Raw genomic sequence first — 19,485 nt, 5'->3', positions numbered from 1 at the left:
AAATCAAACAGGTTTTTTTAATTGCAGACAGCTAAAAAACGCAAAATCTGAGTCGGTCAGGCCCCTAGATCAGGGTTTCTTTTTTGTCACCATAATGACATTTTGCCTAGCTAGAAGACGTACCACTAAAGGCTACATGTTTGCGGAAAATGTTCAAATCAAGACTAGTGTTGGCCGAGCCAGCCCAAGATCGGCAGTTTGATCGATAGATCAGTTTGACCCAATCCCGATATATTGATATATTTTCAACCCAGCGCTAGTCCATCCTTAGTTTACCCTTATAATGATCTCATATGACAACTTTCATAGTTGAACGGTGAACCTCCATCCAAGTAGATCGTTCGTCGTCCCAATTTATAGACAAAATAACCAACCTGTCAGGTTTCCAAAATTTATTTTCTCATGCTGCACCCAGGCATGTGACTAAAAGCTGTTGAACGTTGAAAGCTCATCCCTACATTTTCAAAAATGCACGTAAATCATATAATATAATCATAAATAGTGAACATTGGAGATGATGATGTTTGATCGACTCACCAAACACCTTTGCAAGTTTGCAGGTGGCAAATAGGGATGTCGCGGTTTAGTATACAAGGGCAATTATTATCAGGGTTGAAATTCTGATACATTCTGATAATCTGTGCTGCATGGCGTGCATAAGCTTATCTATGCTGGGACCAATGGAAAGTCTATTGAAATATTTTAGTGGGGGGATCGGTATGAAGATCAGCAACATAAGGGATTTCCCCGATTCAGATTCAAGATCGATTCAGCCCCAGATTGGCCGATCCCGGACTACAGATTCTGGATTGCTCAACATTTTAAATCAAGACCAATCACCTCATATAATGAATACATACCTGTTCATGAGTATTTCTAGTGGTTTTGGAAGTCCTCGGATCTTTGGTGGTCTTGTTCCTGTAATAAATTGATTGATAAATAAGATTAATTAGCAAATCAATCAATATCTAGATGTATACCTGACACACTGCTGCTGTGCCATTATTATGCAACTGGGGGAAGGTAAAATTGGGGGAGCAAGAATTTTTTGGCAAGCCAAAAGAGGGAGGGGGGAAGCGATATTGGCACACATTGAAGGGGCACCTTTAAAATAAATGCTGCAAAAAGGCTTAGGAAAACACTACAGAAACTTTCAAATATATATATGTAAAATGTCCTGTTCGCTAAGCTCGCATGATATACCTGGACCATTTTAAGGTTGGCAAATTGGGTTCACAAAATTAAGCATGTGCAAAAATGTGCACATTTCCAAGTTAAATTGTATTGAACTTTATTGTGATACTGCAATGCATGTATTTTGCAGTACCACATCGCAAAGCAATTGCAGCAAAGTATGAACGGACCTTAATACAGGCAGTACTTAAGACATATCCAAACAAACTGGTTTACCCTTAGTGTAAGAGAGCATGGGCTAGGAATTATGGTTAGGGTTAGGGTAGGATTAGGATTAGAGTTGGGATTTATTTGGTATTCTCCTACACGAAGGATACACCAACAAACTTAAGTTATCCCTTGTTCATTAAGGCCATTTTTTCGAAATGGACCCATATCTAAAGATTTTCTGTAAAAAAACTACCCATGTCTATGGATTTGTTGTGAAAAAACTGACCAATTGGGTGGGAGATCGCTGTATATACTTCCACCTCCTGATAAGTTATAGATAAATAACCTCCTGGTAAGTTATAGATAAATCGCTCAGAGATCAGATAGATTTACCACAGGCAATGTATTCAACAACTCTTCCTATACCTTTGTACAGAATCCATATCTTACTAATCAGTGATGAATCCACACTTTTACAGTAGCATATAGACCACTTGACATCAGGCACAGGCGAGGGAGTCGTCCGTTGATATGCTTGAATGAACCGCTACACTGTTCAATGGCTTTCTTGTGCTATTATGAAATGTGGTGGGCGATATAAAATGCACGTGCCCTGAGCAAACTACGATTCGTATGCACACTGCAGGGCAAAGAACAATGGACATTGCCATAATTCGCGCGCATACTGCCGGGCAATGACGTCACATGTCAAGTGGTCTATATATATGCACATGCAGTTAACAAAAGCGCAGACCTGTACGCGTTACACGTTTGTCATGCCTGGAACGTGTATGCGTACAATACACTCGTACATGTTGAATTCATTATTTTGGAGGAAGCGGCTGAACATTGCCATATTTATCCTGTAGTTTTATTTTTGATATCAACAAAGAAGTCCTTGATTTTGTACTGTTGAAAGGCAACGACTAACTGACCATTCTCATGAATAATGTGAATTAACGATCTTTAGCTTGTTTTTGTTGTTGAAAGGGATTCAATCATGTTTCACCATTGTTCATCACCGTTTCACAACTCGGGTTTGGCGTTTCTGCATGGTTTACTAGGCTCGGGCTCCAGCTGCCCTCGCGAGTAAACATAGGCGTAGATCCCGGGGGGATGGGAAGATAAATTCCCCCAATATTTTGCCAGGGGGGATGGTCCATACAATCATCCCCCCAATATTGACGACTGTATGTGGGTTTCTGCTCAAATTAACCTCATATTTGGCCATTGTAGCTAAAATAGGCCCAAAAGAGCACATTTTTGTGCAAATTTATTCCACTTTTGCATCATACATGTATTTCAACAGTTTAGCTTCAAAATGGTAAAATATTTTGTGCGCTTCACACACATTTCTACCATACACTTATTCTGTCGCTGAAAGGTGCTAAATTCATTATACTTCAAGCAATTTCCCCCCAATGTAAAAAAGAAATCTATGCCACTGCGAGTAAACCATGTAGATGCGTCGTTGTTAAATGGTGATGAACAACAGTGAAACATGATTGAATCCCTAAGGCAATGCCAATATATATTTTTTCAGAGGAAAAAAATATACCAATACCTCACCTTTATGTACAGCCCACATGATTCTAAACGCTGGCCCACCAATGTCATCAAATGGTTTTCTTCTAGAGATCACCTCCCACAGTATGATTCCCCAGCTGAACACATCACACTTCTCATTGTACTGGCTACCTGCGAATACACAATGCCATTTATGTGCTATTAATTCTCTCCATGCGGGTGTTAACTGCAGACGACAAGTTTGAAATTTTTTTTAATTCAGAAATTTCATATGTATATTTTCATTACCATTATTTGAATATCAATATGAAAAATGCATTAAAATGAGTTCAAACAAGCCTAGTATTGGTTCAGTGGTTCTTGAAATAGCTCTTCATATTTTGAGAAATTATCTCAAAACTTGGGGACTTTTTATGTTGAAGCCTATGGCTATTGGCTAGCATGCAGAGCATTTAAAAAGGACAGTATCTGCATGAACTTGGCAACTCCTCATTTGAAAGTTTTTCACAGTTTGGTCCGTAATTTTTAACATGGTTCTAACTACACTATCATCAGCTTGCGATAGGCGGGACTCATAACATCATGGTTTGATAAAGACTGGCGTACCCACAGTGGGCCTAGCACATAGTGAACAGGGTAAAAAGGTAATTTTAGCTTTTTCTTTGGTGGCCAGATAATTCAACTAAAGCCTATATCACATGTGTTGTTATATCAACCTTTATTCGGCAAATACAAAATACAAGCAATGTAAGAATACAAGGAGGAACAAAAAAACCCAACTCAAGTGGGCTGATCTTCGGAGCCCAAGGCTGGCTCCTGCCTAGCAATCCAGATCATGTAACTAGACAGGTGGACCTTTTTGACAAGTTCCTTCATTAATTTCTTGGATGACTTGGATTTGCTGACAAAGAGAATATCTTGTCAATGTGATATCCAATATTTTCCGGGGTAACAAACCCATGTGATCCAACTTCAAAACAAGTCAAATCACAAAAAGATTGCATCCAAAGTTGGTGGGCACCTAAAGGCAAAGACAAGGGGCCCTGAAGGCAATTGCTTTGGTGCCTCTGGTTCATTTTTCTCTGATAAACCCACTAAAACAACAGCAACTTACCTTCAAATACCTCTGGTGCCATCCATGCTGCACTTCCTTTGTTGTTGGTCATGTATGTGTGGTAATCAAAGTTGGTGGGCACCCAAGGCAAAAGCAAGGGGCCCTGAAGGCAATTGCTTTGGTGCCTCTGGTTCATTTTTCTCTGATAAACCCACTAAAACAACAGCAACTTACCTTCAAATACCTCTGGTGCCATCCATGCTGCACTGCCTTTGTTGTTGGTCATATACGTGTGATAATCACAGGCTGTCCCAAAGTCACATATCTTGAGTTCTGTCCCACCAGCCATCAGTAATAGACTGTGGGGAAACATCACACAAACAAAACATTAAGCATTCAGACATGATCCCCTGTGGAAAGAGTGCCCATACATCAAAATTGAAGATTCCTCTGACTGTGTTTCCGCATTACATGCATCCGTTGTATTTTTATATATTGCTTTGTTTATTGTATATTTTATATTTGCCTTTTTGATGTTGTCTTGTCAAATCCTGCCTGAGTTGGGTTTTCCAGCTCGTGACCCGGCTTTATATGTTCCTTCTTTATAAGTTTTTTGATCGGAAAAAAAATTAACACTTTAAATCAGTTGCACTAGAGACCGCTATTTGTCGAAAATAAGGTTTGCTATGTCGATTATGAAATAAGGTTCACTATGTATAATCTCACCCTAATGCTAGCTCTAACCCCAGCTAACCTTATTTCATATTCAACATAAGCAACCTTATTTTCAACTGAACAAGGCTCTACCCCATAAGCTTAATCATTGAAGTTAATGATTTCCAGAAGATATTTGTTCCGGCATTGTGGGAAGTGTAAGATATAGATCTTAGGCCAACGAAAGTCGATATTGAGTTTCCCGTCACCCTCCCTCACTTCATTTTCTGACCCTCACTTGAATTCATTATTGTGATTTTCCAAAAATAACAATAAAAACTGGTAATATTTATTAAAAAAAACCGATGAATATCTATGCATTTTTAATGGAAAAATCAAAATCAAAATCCATTTTGCTACCAAACTTGCAGAAACTTTTTAGTATACTTTTACTTGGGCTAAACATCCATCTCTGAGTGCATGAGCGGTAAAAACCAACGCATTGTACACTTACGTTTGGTCATTTAAATAAAGTCACAAAAAAAAAATGAATAAAAAATAATGAAAAAGTTACCTCACACCTCACTTGTTTTTAGAAATTATGTGACGCGAAACTCAAGATTGATTGCAAGGGGCTCTACCTGGCTGTCATCCTTCAGTATCCTGAATACTTACCAGCCCTCGAATTAACCCACGGCACCCATGGCATTTTGCCGTGGGTGCCCATCCCCACTGCCGTAATGCCCTCAAAATATGTCCTTTACCCAAGGCAGTCATTTGCTGTGCCCTCTAATGAAGTTGCCGTCGGTGCCCCAGCCCTGCCCCTTCATTATAAAATTATCTAGCAATGTTTGTGTGTGTTTTCTTCACTTTGCCTTGGTGCCCTTCTCAAATTTTCAACAGTTGCCATGATGGCCTCTTGAAATATTACAAACTGCAGTGCTGCCTTGCGTTTTCAGTGAAAATCCAAGGCAATTATCAACTTGCCCTAAAAAAGTTGCTGTGCCCCTTCAGATCCTTAATTCGAGGGCGGATACTTACTTGGCAGGCTTCAGGTCCCTGTGAATCAAGGCTTTTGGCGTCATTCCATGGAGATATGCCACACCTTGAGCACTCTGTAAGGCCCAACTCATAGCATGTGCTGCCGTGTACTTGGGTTGGGGATTACCATGGAGGACATTATATAAGGAGCCACCCTCTGCATACTCCATGACAAGGCACACTGGACCGGCTGTACAAGCACCGTATAAATTGATAATGTTGGCATGATCAACTCTGGATAACTGGGTCAACTGTTTGTAAAAGAAGAAATACAAGAAAGATGGAACAGGTTGTTTTAAACTTTGAGTTAGATTTTGTATGATGTTCAACACAAGGCACAATGTGCCGTATTTGCTCCTACCTGGAATCCGCCCGTATTCCACAATCATGAATATTAAAGGTCCTTGACCTCATCCCCCATTTTTCTTCATCAAAACTGCGATTTTGGTAACAAAAGAAAGATCATATTTTTCTCATAACTCAGTGAAATTTCACGCCCAAGAATTACAGATTTTATTAGGGCAATAGGTGTATGTATTAAAGGTCTATTGTTTTAAAGGTCTATTGTTTGCAATAAGATGTGCCAATAAATTTTTCTGCATCACCCAATTTTCTTGGAAAGTTGGAATTACATCGCAATCTGTCACAAGAGCAGTAGGGTGTTTTTTTTTTGGCAACAAAATGAGAAATGCTAGAAAGATATGCCTCACAAAATAATTAAGAGTGATCCAGTACCTTATTCCATCTGGGGGTAATCTGTCAGCTCAAAGGTTGGCCAGAAGTTGGGAAGTAGGCTAGGTTTTACAACAAGGTACACACCCAGGAGCTGCATTTTATTCCGTAAGTATGCACAGTTCTCAAAATGATCAGAGGGTATATGACAGGAATGGTGTACCAAGATTCTGAAGTTGCACTGGAAAGTATTTAAATTGTACCCAGCACATTCAAATGTCACTATAGACCCTATGCAGATCACTCATTTAAATAAAATTCTATCCACCAAAGTCTCCACAGGCAATTTGCACGATAATACAATAAAACAGGTGATTGGTACATGGTTGTGGAATCGGGCTAGAGGCCCCTCTGACACTTATAACTGTCCACCAACATGGGTTCCATTTCAATTATTATTGCATCTAGGGTCTAAAGGTCTGTATCCAAAAACAATCCGGTCTTAAGACCTGGTCTCTATTTAGTCTAACTATGGAGATTAGTCACTATATTGATTGTAGATCCTGTTAAGAGTAAATACATGTAGCTAAGCTTAATATTAAATGGCTACAGTTTAATTTTTGGACTTTGCTAAGAGTAACAGAGGGTAAAAAAAAGATTAAAGGGATCCCTCCCTAAGTCGTAACCTCTATAGTTACAAACTTGCTTTGTGCATACAGGCCTACATGTATGTGTATAAACATATTACCTCTACTTTGAAAGCTTTGATCTCCTCCTGAGTCTCGATCATTTTCACTGCCACAGTTCTGCCTCGCCATGTTGCTTTGCTGACAACACCAAATGTTCCTTTCCCGACAACCTATAATGTGTTAAAAGGAAAAACACAAGAAATTTTCAATAAACATTGGACCAGAATACCTGTCATCTTGTCTAGAACTTAAGAATCCTCGCGAGGGCCTTAGATCTGCCTCAGATCGCACATGTTTGAATGTGCCGATCATATGCAGTTGGACTTTCAAATCCGCTCCCGACAAGGCATTTACCTACAATGCACCTTTGATCTGGAACAATTTACCGTCCTCTGTGCGAAGTGCTCAAACAGTCTCTGCTTTTTAATTATCTGTTGCACTGTTATTATCCTCGTGTTTATCCCAAGTCATGCTTACTATGTAACAACCCATTTGGCACTGCTTCTCATGTTCTCAATGGTTGCATGATTTTCAATAACATGTACATGTACATCAAGCGTCACGACAGGATCGTTAATGATCACATTCATTCTGAACTCACTAATACCCGTCCTTAGCTCATTGTGTATGTAAACAAGATAATTACAGGCGTATTTTTTTTGTAACATGCTGAATTCCAACTCGACACAGCTTTATGCTAATGTTATTCATAGAAAACCGGACTTACTCATCCTTGATGAACAGTTGAAAAGGGCATATATAGTTGAAGTTTCATCTCCGTACGACGCTTTTATTGATCAATGCTATAATACCAAATTTATGTACTACAGTCCTTTGTGTGAACTGATCACTCTCGACACGAATTACTCATACAAAATCGTCATCATCATCATTGGTTCTACAGGGTGTGTCCACAAAAATGTTGTGCCTGGATTAAAAATACTTGGTTTTGACACCCGGAGGAGCAAAGCCATTGCTAAGTATTTGTGCATCAGTGCGGCCATTGGCTCAAAATTGTGTGGCAAATGCGTGTTGACGCGGTCAATACACAACGCTAATTTGTTTTCGCCCTTCTGGTTGTCATTTGCTTGGCTATGAGTTTGCTCTTCGCCATGGTTTTTGCTTTTCATGTGTTTTCCATGGTTTCTCAATTTTTGCTTATAATTAGATTTTGAATTTGCCGCCTGCTCTGCGAGTTTTGTACATTGTATGTGGTGTTCTCTGTATTTTGTATATAATTGCAGTTATCTAATAAAATATTTGAAATGTAAACAGGTTTAGAATCACAATGAGGTATAATGGCGTCAATCCGCGTCACTTCCAAGGGCGCACTTCATTACATTCATCCATCAACCCTAACTCTCGAAGTTCTCTTTGGCGAATGGAAGGGAAAGAAGGAATGAATAAAGAAAAAAGATGAACAAAGAAGTTGTTTGTTTGGGGTGGGATTCGAACCAGAGACCCCTCGCATGCCGAGCACTAGCTTGCCCACCCGTAGCTATTGGTGTTTCGCTGGCCCAGCTAACGAATCTGTGAGTATAAGTAAAAGAGTCCAAGAGCAGAAATATTTGGTGTCAAACCACATTTGTATAGATTTATTTGCGTAGCAAAATTAAACACGAATTTTCGGTCATAGACCTATACATGTATGACTCTGGGCGAATGCGTCATCATCGCATCACGTCTAGGGGTGTGATTTTCGGGTAATTTTGTGCCCGGGTACCCGGCCGATTTTTCGGGCGGGTAACCGGTACCTGAATTGCAAAAATTCAATGCATTTTGAAATCATTAATAGAGTATGACATGAATACAAATTATCAATTTTCATATTAAAAATACAAAACATCTTGATTTTTTTTTTTTTTTTTTGGTCAACCATGAATGATCCTAGCATTTAGGTCTAGGTCCAGAGACACTACAAAACCGAAAAAAACTTCTGAAAAAAAAAATTTTTTTTTAATTTCGGGTACCCGGGCAGGGAATTTCCTGCCCGGGTAATAGGATTCTCGGGCGGGACTCGAATTCCGGGACTCACTCACACCCTTAATCACGTCAGATGCATGCATGCACAGTGGCTTTCAGCTGTAGTATTTTGTAGTACGTACATGTATATGTTGTAGTTAGGGTTAAAGATATGTTAACTAGATGCTTCGCAGGATGCTTCCTGTGTGTGTAAAGGGCAATTTTGGACAGTACTTCGCATCAAGACCGCACCTTGAGTTTGCAACAACAGTTTGAGGCAATACGGCACAGGGCAGCTAGGTTTGTATCCAACAATTACCGGAGAACAGAGGGCCACTGTCATTTACATCCTTCAAAATTTGCAGTGGCCTACCCTTGAGCAGCAAAATGGTGAAATTGCAATTCCCAATTCCTGATTATGTTCAAACACAGACAGTTAAAACTCGTCAATACCATCCCCAAAGGTTTAGAGTTATGATCACATAAATGCCTACAAATATAGTTTCTTCCCCCAGAAAGTCATACAATGGAACTCCCTACCTCCTTCCGTGTACAATCAGCTGACTGCATCAAGAACTACATGTAATTTAGGTTTTTGTATCTATATAGCCATGTTGATTTCAACTGGCGCCTTTAATCACCTCAACTCAACTAGATATTGCTTTCATGCAACTTTGTTGAGTAATTTCAGTTGTACATGTAGAGGTAGATGTAGAATTGATATGAGAATCTGGCGGTACCTTGGAAGATTAATAATGAAATAATAATAAAAAGGTTAGCAACTAACTGTTGCGATTTGGTACATGTAGTTCACAGCATCTTGTGAATGGTTCAGCACATTACCATCAGACTGGAAGAAAGCGTTGGTCACCGGTATTTACAAGAAAGGCACTAAATCTAAGCCTGAAAATTATCACCCGGTAAGTTTAACCTGTATTTGCTCAAAAATCATGGCGCATATCATCTTGTCTCACACTGCAAAACACCTAGCAGGTAACAAAATCATAATAGACCAGCAGTATGGTTTTTGCGAAAAGATGTCCTGCGACTGCGAGACTCAACTTCTTCAAGCTACCCATGATTGGGCAGAGGTGTTGAAACGTGGTGGTCAGACGAACGTTTTGTATTAGATTTTAGCAAAGCTAGCATTCGATAAAGTTCCTCATCACAGACTGTCCATCAAACTTGACTACTACTATCAATACATATGATTGACAGTTTATTCAGGAAGTGCTGCAAGGAATTGTGGTTGAATGACGGAACATACTCTGTACTCACAACATCATTGAACATGCTGCTGTGTGCACCTCAGGCCGCGACAAATTTTATTTTTTAGCTTGCCCGATCGGGCAGGCAATATCCAAAAATTGGTTGCCCGAAATTGCCCGAAATTAACCCATATTCCCGGCAACCATTGTTGACAAAGTCACATACCGTACTCATCATGCAGTGCAGTGCATAGTACCGTAAGTGTGCCGAATTTGGCAGTTTCATTCTTACGGAAATCCAATACTTTTCTCAGTTTAAAAGTTGATAAATAAATGAGTATTCATGAAATGCATAAAAAATGAACATTTCATTCAATTATTTCACTGTTTGTTTCTTACATGTGGAAAATAATGTGTATTTTATGTGAAATTTTGTCAGTAAAGTCACGGCGATTTACGTATTTCGCCAACCTCGAGTACATCTCAATCTCAATCATATGCAAATACATGGCCAGCTGACGTCATTGACGTCATGATATTTGCACGAAACAGGTTCTATAATTGGCCAAACATTCCAATACGTCACGTAACGGCATGATGTTCATTAGCATATATACATGTATATGTCTGCAAGTCTGGTGTGGGATACGAGTGCCTAGCGAAATTTGAGTTCCATTTCAAGAAGTTTTCTACTTTGTTTTGACGTTTTTTTTACTTCTGTGAACACGCCAAGTTGGACAGAAATACTACATTTTAAATCATCAAGCTTTAATTGGTTTAAATTTAGACTTGCCCGATCGGGCACAGCTCTTCAGAGTTTTAATTGCCCGACAAAAAATGTGATTGCCCCGGGCTATCGGACAGGCGATTTGTCGCAGCCTGGTGCACCTGCCGAATTTTGAATTGGCAGTGTATGTGTGCGTATTGTTAATTACGGAATCGGACTTTGAATTAGATTTCTTAAGTTTTAGATTTTTAGAAGTTACTATTGATATGTTTCATGATAATTGACATTAATATCAAGCACAATTTATTAAAAGCTGGTCAATTTAATCCAGAATATGCACCACTTTTTGTTTATTTTGTTGTCAGAATCTGCAATGTTATAATTGGTGTTAGTGCAAGCAAAAGCAGAGGCCTATCCACTGACCTCAAGGTACGCCTACTTCATGCAACTATGTTTTCCATTGCCACTTATGGATGCGAGTCTTGGGCTAGATTACCAAGAATGATAGGAAAAGAGTATGCTTTTGATATGTGGTGTTACAGGAGGCTTCTACGAGTGACATGGAAAGACAGGAGAACAAATTCCTGGATCCTCGAAAAGATTGGTACAAGTCAGATGCGGCATAATGGAGAGAAAGCTGAAATACTTTGGCCATATTGTCAGGAAACATGGAGGTGTAGAAAACAGATTTTGCAAGGGGCTATGGAAGGCAACGAGGAAGAGGGCGTCCACCAACATCTTGGACTAATGACGTGAAGCTGGTTTCTAACCAAGGAATGCAAGGTGCAACGCACTTGGCATCAGATCGAGTGAGATGGCGTACCGTACTCTTGTGAAGACCACAGCAGCGCTACACAGCGCCACCTGACAGAGAGAGAGAGAGTGCAACTTGGCGGATCATTTAAACATCCGTAGCTGATATCGACAAAGGTAAGTTTTTAAACAATACGATTTTTGCCGATAGGGGTACTATCGGCATTCGGCACCGATGGCAGATACCGCTCATCGGTTCAGCTCTGCAACATATATTAAGTATAAAATTCGGTGATTGCCCATTGCTTTCCAAAAGCCTTTAATCGCAATCGCTCGGCCGCGATCGAGTATAAATTCAGCTTAACGGTGGCAAGTTCAGGACACATGGCCATAACTTTTCTTTTAATTTAAAGCCATATTATAACATTTGCTGAGGAGAATGCCCTCAAAAAAAAATTTTAATTCTGTTTTTTACACGATTGTAATGTACTTTAGTCAATATCCTGTCTGGACACATCACACTTCATGTGCGATGTGTCCTGCTATTTGCCAAACTCCGATATGCAGTCGAAGTACTTTGAGGACGGCCCATCACTTTTAGCTTCCTGAGAACACCTAAAGTTGTACTTTTAAAACTTAAGAAATCACAAACTCACTAACTTCAACTTGCACTATTCATAACATAATCATAAAACATATATTAATTATTACCGATCCTGCAGAATAACTTACATATATTGTCAATTTCATGGAATCCAGTTGCTGAGAATCAACAATTCCACAGAGAAATGTCAGACATGCTTCATAAATCACAGCTGTTATGCCGACTTACACTCGCTCGTTTTTACAGAAAAGCGAAGCAGCATGGCACCGCAGTGCACCAGGACGTTGGGCGCTAGCATGCTAACCGTAGTAGTAAATTCCAATTTTCTATGCTTTACCTGACCTTACTTGTTCGGCTCAAAAATTAAAAGGGGACATATCTGACAGTAATTTAAGCTAACTTTTTATGGAAAATAAATATTAATCTAATTTCACAGAAATGTTATAATGGCTTTAACTGTCAACTGTGACCTGTGTGACTGTAAGTAGGTATGCCAGGCAAACCTTAGTTAACACATTTGCTAGTCAGCGAAATTCGCCTAGACCGGGGACCAAACACAATACATATTTACATAGAAATTTCAATTTTTTTCAAGAACAGGTCGGTCAAGGAAATATACATAAATATGTTGTCTATTCTTCACTTGACCCAAATATATGATTTTTTATGGTGATGAGACACTCACAGTCACACATGGAATTTTAGAGGGATTTTGATAGCAGTTCCATTATAAAAAGCTGCTATCATCATGAGACTAAGATCTAGAAACACCCCCGTAAGGCCCTTTACAATTGATGCTTAGTTTCCTGTTTCATGGTTGAAAACAAGGGATGAGGTGACTTTTAATCATTAATTATCTATTATTTTCTTTATTTTAAAAACGAGTAGTCGCAGTACTCGCAACCCACATCAACCCGTTTTGAGTAGGAAAATACATTTAATTATTTTACAACTATGTTTGATTTTATACATAAGTAATGGTACAGTTATGTTCTTTGTTTATTCATCATTATAGTTGATATGATCAAAGTCAGAAAGTAGCAAATTGGTTAATAAAAGTTATTTTAAAAGAGAAAATCCAAAATAAAAATAAAATAATTAAATATTTTGCAATTCTCTGCTTTGGACGCGGGCGGGAAACAGGAAACTAAGAATTAATTGTGAAGGGCCTAATGCTGTTTTGGGGAATTTTGCTAGCAAAATCTTTTTTGATGAAAGTCGATCTTCACTTTGAAAAGATGTAATTTTGCCACGGAAAGTGCTATGACAAAAAGGTTTTCAGTTTTGGCTTTCTTTACTCAAGGGCTTTAGGGCTTTAATATATATATAATGATGCAGTTTGATGGCAAATTTAAATTCACCTGGCATACCTAAAGTAGGGTGTCCAGGTCAAAATTTTAAATTGTTAATTGTGTATTTTTTTAAATTTTATCCTAAAGAGTATGTTGAAAGACACTCATTAAAATTTTTTTTATCAAAATCGGACCGTCCGGTCCCCAGATACAACCGTTTTAAAGGCGTCAAAAAGCGCAATTTTAAATCGTTTTGGTAAAAAGTGCAAAAGAGGGCGCTTTTGTAGACAATATGTAAACAAAATTACTGTTTCTTTGACACTGCAATGTTTGTTATTGGAAGTATTTATCCCTTGTCTAACTATATTCCAAGTTTTATTCAAATAGCTATAGCCATTCTTGAGTTATCGCACTTTGAAAAACATCGTTTTGCCTCATATTTGATATTACCCATAATGCATTGCTTTCATGGCTCCACCATGGACGTATAATAGAGCACGAAGTGCGATGGACTTGCAACTCCGTTCGTCGATGTGAGGTCAGCGATCGTCACGCTTGCAACATGTGGACGTAGATGGCAGCAGCATTTTCTGTAATTAGCATATTCGTGACGTCATGTTAACGTAAGTCTCCACAACACTACGCAGTACTATCGTAGGTGGCAGCAGCATTTTTCTGCAGTTTCTTTAGGCTATCAGCACAGGGTAATACACAGGGGAAGCCGACGCTGACGCCATCTTTTTGTATTGCGCTAGTATAGAAGTTGCAACGGCCTGGCTCCACCTGTGAATCAAGCCTGTACAATCTCTATGGGGGAATAACAAAAATTGTGCTAAATTGAAATACATTTTCTAAAGTACTGTTGTGAAGTTATTTGAAATGCAATTCTTATGTAACTTGGCATGTTGGTAGTACACATGATGTGGATCAAGTTTTATGTTCAATAATTTGATGTTTTGTTAGTTTTAAGGCTTAATTTGCATAAATTAGCATATCTTACAGCGATGGTACAAATGAAGCTCAAGATTTGCTATAATAAATTTGTTTGGTAATGTTTGCAATGTGATCTGTTTACACTTGACAGCAACTGTATAATATTGTTGAGAAGTGAATTAAGTATGATATGTTGTTCAAATGAACTTTTTAAAATTAAAATAACATACTTAAAATGGGATGTTCCATTTAATTAAGGGGTAATTTTAATTGTTCTTCAATTTCGACCCTTTGTCTCTTGAGGGAACACATGTATACATGAATGCTCACATTTTCTATTGTAATGTTGCTAATAAAATATACCTGTACTTGAAAGAACACAATTCTAGTCTTTGTCATTTTTATAATGTATAAATATTTTTGTTGAAGATAATAGAGTAGGCCTGCTCAATGCATGGAACAAGTATAGTGAATCAATCCATGTTGAGGGATTTTTGTAACTTCAATTTAGGTTCACATGTATTTAAATGTAGGCTTTATGAATTGTTTTGATTTATATGTAATGTACATTTGTTTCCTATTTGTAAAAATAGGATGGTTGAAAAATAAAATAAAATCATTTAAGGGGTACTACACCCATTGATTTTTTTTGCATTTTTTGCATTTTGTGAAGAAATTACAAAAAAAAATTGGACAAAGTGGTATGCAAAATGAAGGGGCAAATCTTCTCGTTTTATTGGTGGTATCGGTATCAATGTAGCTTACATGCTTTTACAGATAGAAGCCAAAAGGAGGTACATCACTGATGATTTAAATTCACTTCATTTTGGAAAGCTTACTATCAACAGATTTCGTTAAAATTTTGGATATGTGTTGCTAACACATTAGGGAAATAAAGTTGATATGTAAAATGGGAATAAGTGGTTCCTGATTTCTTTTATGACTTCATGAACTTGGTGCTCCACAACTATCAAAAAAGGAACTGGTTAAAATGCTTCTATTTTCAATGTTGAGCTATATTTTGTATTTTTAACTTGCGACATTATTGCACTGAAACTTAATTAAGCCATAGGTAACAGGTTACAACAACCATACTACAGCAATGATGAAAAAAATTGTATTTCTTGTCACCTATACAACCATATTGGGTAGTTTTCCGTAAGCTTACCTTTTGTGATTTTGGTAACTATTTTATATTTATTTGTGAAATCCGTCGCAACTAGGCATTCTAAATTGTACTCACCATTTACATCCCAAGGTATATTAGTATATCCACCATGCACTTCTCGATATATATCCAGTTAAAGACAGAATATCAAAATTATGCCTCATATGATATCACAGACTCTCACATGTGTATTCAAAATTGATGCTTAAATTTGACCTGAACCAATTGACCTATAACCTGACATACGGTGACCTAATAGCCTTTTCTTCTCCTAACAACTAATGACTATGCATCTATTGTATAAGTGTGTATTTAATTTATTCAGTGTTATATCATGGTAGGTATTTTGCATGCACCACTATAGATTTTCTATAGAGAGTATAACAAAGGATTTAATGTATTCTATTCATGTACCCTACTTGAACATTTTGAAAAGAATAAATTATGGTTTGTTATGAAACACAGATCTGAGTTACTAGGTTACAGTAAACAAAAAATATATAGGGTTAAAATGACTTACTAAAATGGTTGAAAGTCACTTTATATGTAGATATATTTTATAAGTTAAGGACATGAGGTGATAAACATATATATGTACTTAATAAATTTGCAAGAAAAAAAAGAAGAGGGGTACTGATGAAAATCGGGGTATTATATCGCCTTAATACAAGCCTCATTCAATTGCAAACTGAGTGGAATATTCCATTTTGTTTATGGGTATTTCAAAGTATAGACCGAGGAGCAATTTAACCCTTGCAAAATGTGAACCAAAAATTAGAGCTAAGATTAATATGAAAGAACATCAACAAACAATTCTTTAATTGACTTGATTGAGCATATTCAAAACAAAAAACAAAACAAAACAAACAAACAAAAACCTCAAAGATAAAGTCCCATATCCCCCTTAAACTCTCCTGTTTCATTACCAGTAACTTGAGACCTGTTATATTAAAATACGAAAATATTTAAAAAAACATTTGTGAACAATTAAAGTTAAAAGTCTTAAACTTTTTAAAAGAGATTTATTTGCATGTCTTCCTTTCACATCTCATGCCCCAAACCCCTTGCCATCCCTCTTTCCCGGTCCCGTCCCCCTCTCACCACCCAATGTTGGTGTGTATTTTTTTAATTAAATTTTTTTTTTTTTTTTTTAAAGGCTTAAATTCGAAAAAAGAAACAACCAACATGTTGTATATAAAATAAACATACTAAATAAATAAGTATTATTTTTAAAAAAATGAAAAACTAATCTAAATTTAGGGCTTTGAAAAGTGCCCCTCTAATATCATACACATCACCCTGAGACATCACCCCTATTCCAATCAATGGAATAGCCCAGCTACACCTGCAATGCGCGACTGTATCACTGCATACTTGGCCTGTTGGGTGATACCATATTGACCAGCAATCGTAGTAGACAATCAATGAGGGAGAACATATTAATGGTTTGCGTGGTTGCATTTAAACAAATCATTACGTTAGAAATAGAAATAACATTCTATTCACCATCTGCAAGCCTATGATCTTTTAAACAAAAACCTGTACCACATAACTGCCTGGTTTTTATTGTTTATAAAACTCGGGATAAAACATCTCTAAAATGTACCAGAAGATGAACAGTCATTTTTTTTATTACAATCACCAACACAGAACCGGCCCCAACCGGCTTCGAGCGAACCACGTGTTAGTTGAATACGGCAACACATGCAGACTCGACAGCCCGCCGTCATACAGAACAGGCACATGCCGTGGTTTTGCACGTACGCTAGTCATGTGCACTAACAGCGGGGACGATATTGCGTGAGCTAGCTGGCAACACGGCAGCTGCTTCACCTTGTTTCTCATTGAAACCAACGGGCGGGTATGGTATGACAATGTATGGGAAAGAAAATACACGTGGGCGATTTACAGAGATTTTTTTTAATGGATCTTGTAGCCGACAGAACAAGCTTTATTTTGATATCACATACAGTATATTGGGCCACGGGAACCATATTTCCGTAAGTGATAAATTTTTTTTAAAAATATTAAAATACTTTCCCTTTATCAAAAAATCTAGGGATTTCAGTAGCCTATATAGGGCATTGAAGTCTGTACTTAATGTACCGGTACAATTAATAAAAATAATCATTTATTTCTATTTTGAGATATAAATCACCATTTTGACGAAAAATATTGGAGCCATCACAAAAAAGCGACCAACATGGCCGCTCGAGTCGGAAAAACCTCAACTTTGGAAAATCGTAGATGCAAAAATACTCATCGGATTTCAATATTTTTTGGATTTCTATTTGATTTCATCGCTTTTTAGTTGTATTACGAAGTTGTATAGCTCTATCTTAAATATTAAACAAATGGGAGCAATTCTAAAACGTTTGCTTTTTGCGTTCAACAAGCCGTGTGCTTGTGTGTGAATGGAAAACAACGGTACGCCGTGCGCTGCACAGTGGACACCCTACCTAAAGTTTTGTTCAGATTTCCTTTTACAAATTAAGCGTACTGCTAGCCATCCAGCGTGTATTATTTGCACAAGGTCCAATGCACACGCTTGACGTCGCGCACGTATACGCGATGGTTAAGCTGTCAAAGGAAATCTGAATAAGACTTTACTGTAACTTTTAAGTTTTAAATTTAAATTAGTAAGCTTACCCACCTTCTCAAATTTTATGTCAGTAAAGTCAATTTCTTCAGCAAAGCTGGCTTGCGTTTCCAGTTTAGCAGCCATAGTAAGTAATTAACTATGTCTATGACACCATAATTGTAAGTTTTACGTGCTTTTAATCATGACTTTTTGCATGGGAAATCCCTCTCCTCCTCTCGACTTCTCCTGCAAAATCCTGTTTTCGTGCTGAATGAAATTTGACCCTGCTTTGACCCCACAATTTGACCTTTGACATGTCACTTTTGCTGGTATTCAATTTTATGTCTCCTTCAAAAAGTAAACAGAGTACATTGAGCTATTGAGATGTTGAGAATAAAAGCCGCAAAGCTTACTGGGAAGGAAATATTTTTGCAGCCGTCAATTTTATACGATACAGGTGTCGTAAGTTGCAATTATAACGTAATATTTCATGTAATAAATCCGTAGAATATATGATTTACTAGTGTATGAAAAGGGGTACATGTAAGCAAACTTCAGGTAGCATGTTTATGAATTTTAAACACACGGGGGAGTTTTTAAAAGCAATTTTGGTGCCGTTACCAAGGCAAGCAAAATATTGAATTCATGAATTCATGAATTGAATTTCAATGAAGTCAGAAATGATGATCCGGGATGATGATAAACTCATGAACTTCTGGTTTTTTTTTTTCATGTTAAGGTTTAATATTTTTTATTTCTTCCGTGGTCCAAATGCAGCGCTGGTGATCGGCGATCGTGTTACTGTTAGAGAATAAAGGTATTGTTTTTAGCTGCTGGAGTGCATCTATCATCATAATCATGTCTATCCATGTATCGTCTCAGACTCATAACACTACACGGGCGACATCATTATTTTAAGTAAAACAATGAGGCGGAGCCGAGTTGTTTTACGCCAAAAATAATGATGTCGCCCGTGTTATAACTTATAAGAGACAATAGATGCACGACAGCGGCTAAAACAATACAGGCAGGGTTCGAATTTGTTTAAAAATTGTGCGTAGCAGTTTTTGGCTATTTCATCATAATCAGGATACTTCCATATACTAAAGCACTATAAAAAGTGCTATACAAATGCAAACTTGGGTAGCATTTACTTCAAAATGTGGAGCAAACTGCTATGCGATACAGCCGAATTCGAACCCTGAATACAGGCTGCTTTGGTCCTGTCTGTGTCATAAGTTGGGACCCTTTCGGTAACACATGGAAAATTTTGAAA

The 19,485-nt window shown here is 37.7% G+C and overlaps 2 protein-coding genes across 6 annotated transcripts in view; one reads left to right on the top strand and one right to left on the bottom strand.

The window, feature by feature from the left end:
- The window catches only part of LOC140141312 (mitogen-activated protein kinase kinase kinase 7-like), a 122,252-nt gene extending 103,771 nt beyond the window's left edge, over positions 1-18,481 (bottom strand). The window contains exons 1-6 of the mRNA XM_072163144.1: positions 18,282-18,481; positions 7,041-7,151; positions 5,621-5,871; positions 4,160-4,284; positions 2,914-3,042; positions 861-918 (exon numbers count right to left, since the gene is read on the bottom strand). Of these exons, the coding sequence (XP_072019245.1) occupies positions 861-918; positions 2,914-3,042; positions 4,160-4,284; positions 5,621-5,871; positions 7,041-7,151; positions 18,282-18,353 (746 nt within the window). The 5' untranslated portion in view covers positions 18,354-18,481. The remainder of the gene's footprint in view (positions 1-860; positions 919-2,913; positions 3,043-4,159; positions 4,285-5,620; positions 5,872-7,040; positions 7,152-18,281) is intronic.
- Positions 18,482-18,582: 101 nt separating this feature from the next.
- The window catches only part of LOC140141311 (intraflagellar transport protein 88 homolog), a 45,397-nt gene continuing 44,494 nt past the window's right edge, over positions 18,583-19,485 (top strand). For 3 of the 5 annotated variants that reach the window (XM_072163143.1, XM_072163138.1, XM_072163142.1), the window contains exon 1: positions 18,583-18,671. The gene's annotated coding sequence lies outside the window, so the exon portion shown is untranslated. Of the gene's footprint in view, positions 18,702-19,485 lie in introns of all 5 variants that reach the window. The other 2 variants (XM_072163141.1, XM_072163139.1) reach the window with 2 other exon arrangements.

The sequence above is a fragment of the Amphiura filiformis genome, chromosome 19 (genome assembly GCF_039555335.1).
Source record: "Amphiura filiformis chromosome 19, Afil_fr2py, whole genome shotgun sequence".
Classification (NCBI taxonomy): Eukaryota; Metazoa; Echinodermata; class Ophiuroidea; order Amphilepidida; family Amphiuridae; genus Amphiura; species Amphiura filiformis.
The sequence above is the reverse complement of the archived record's forward strand: the minus strand, read 5'-3'. Positions and strand labels throughout refer to the sequence as shown.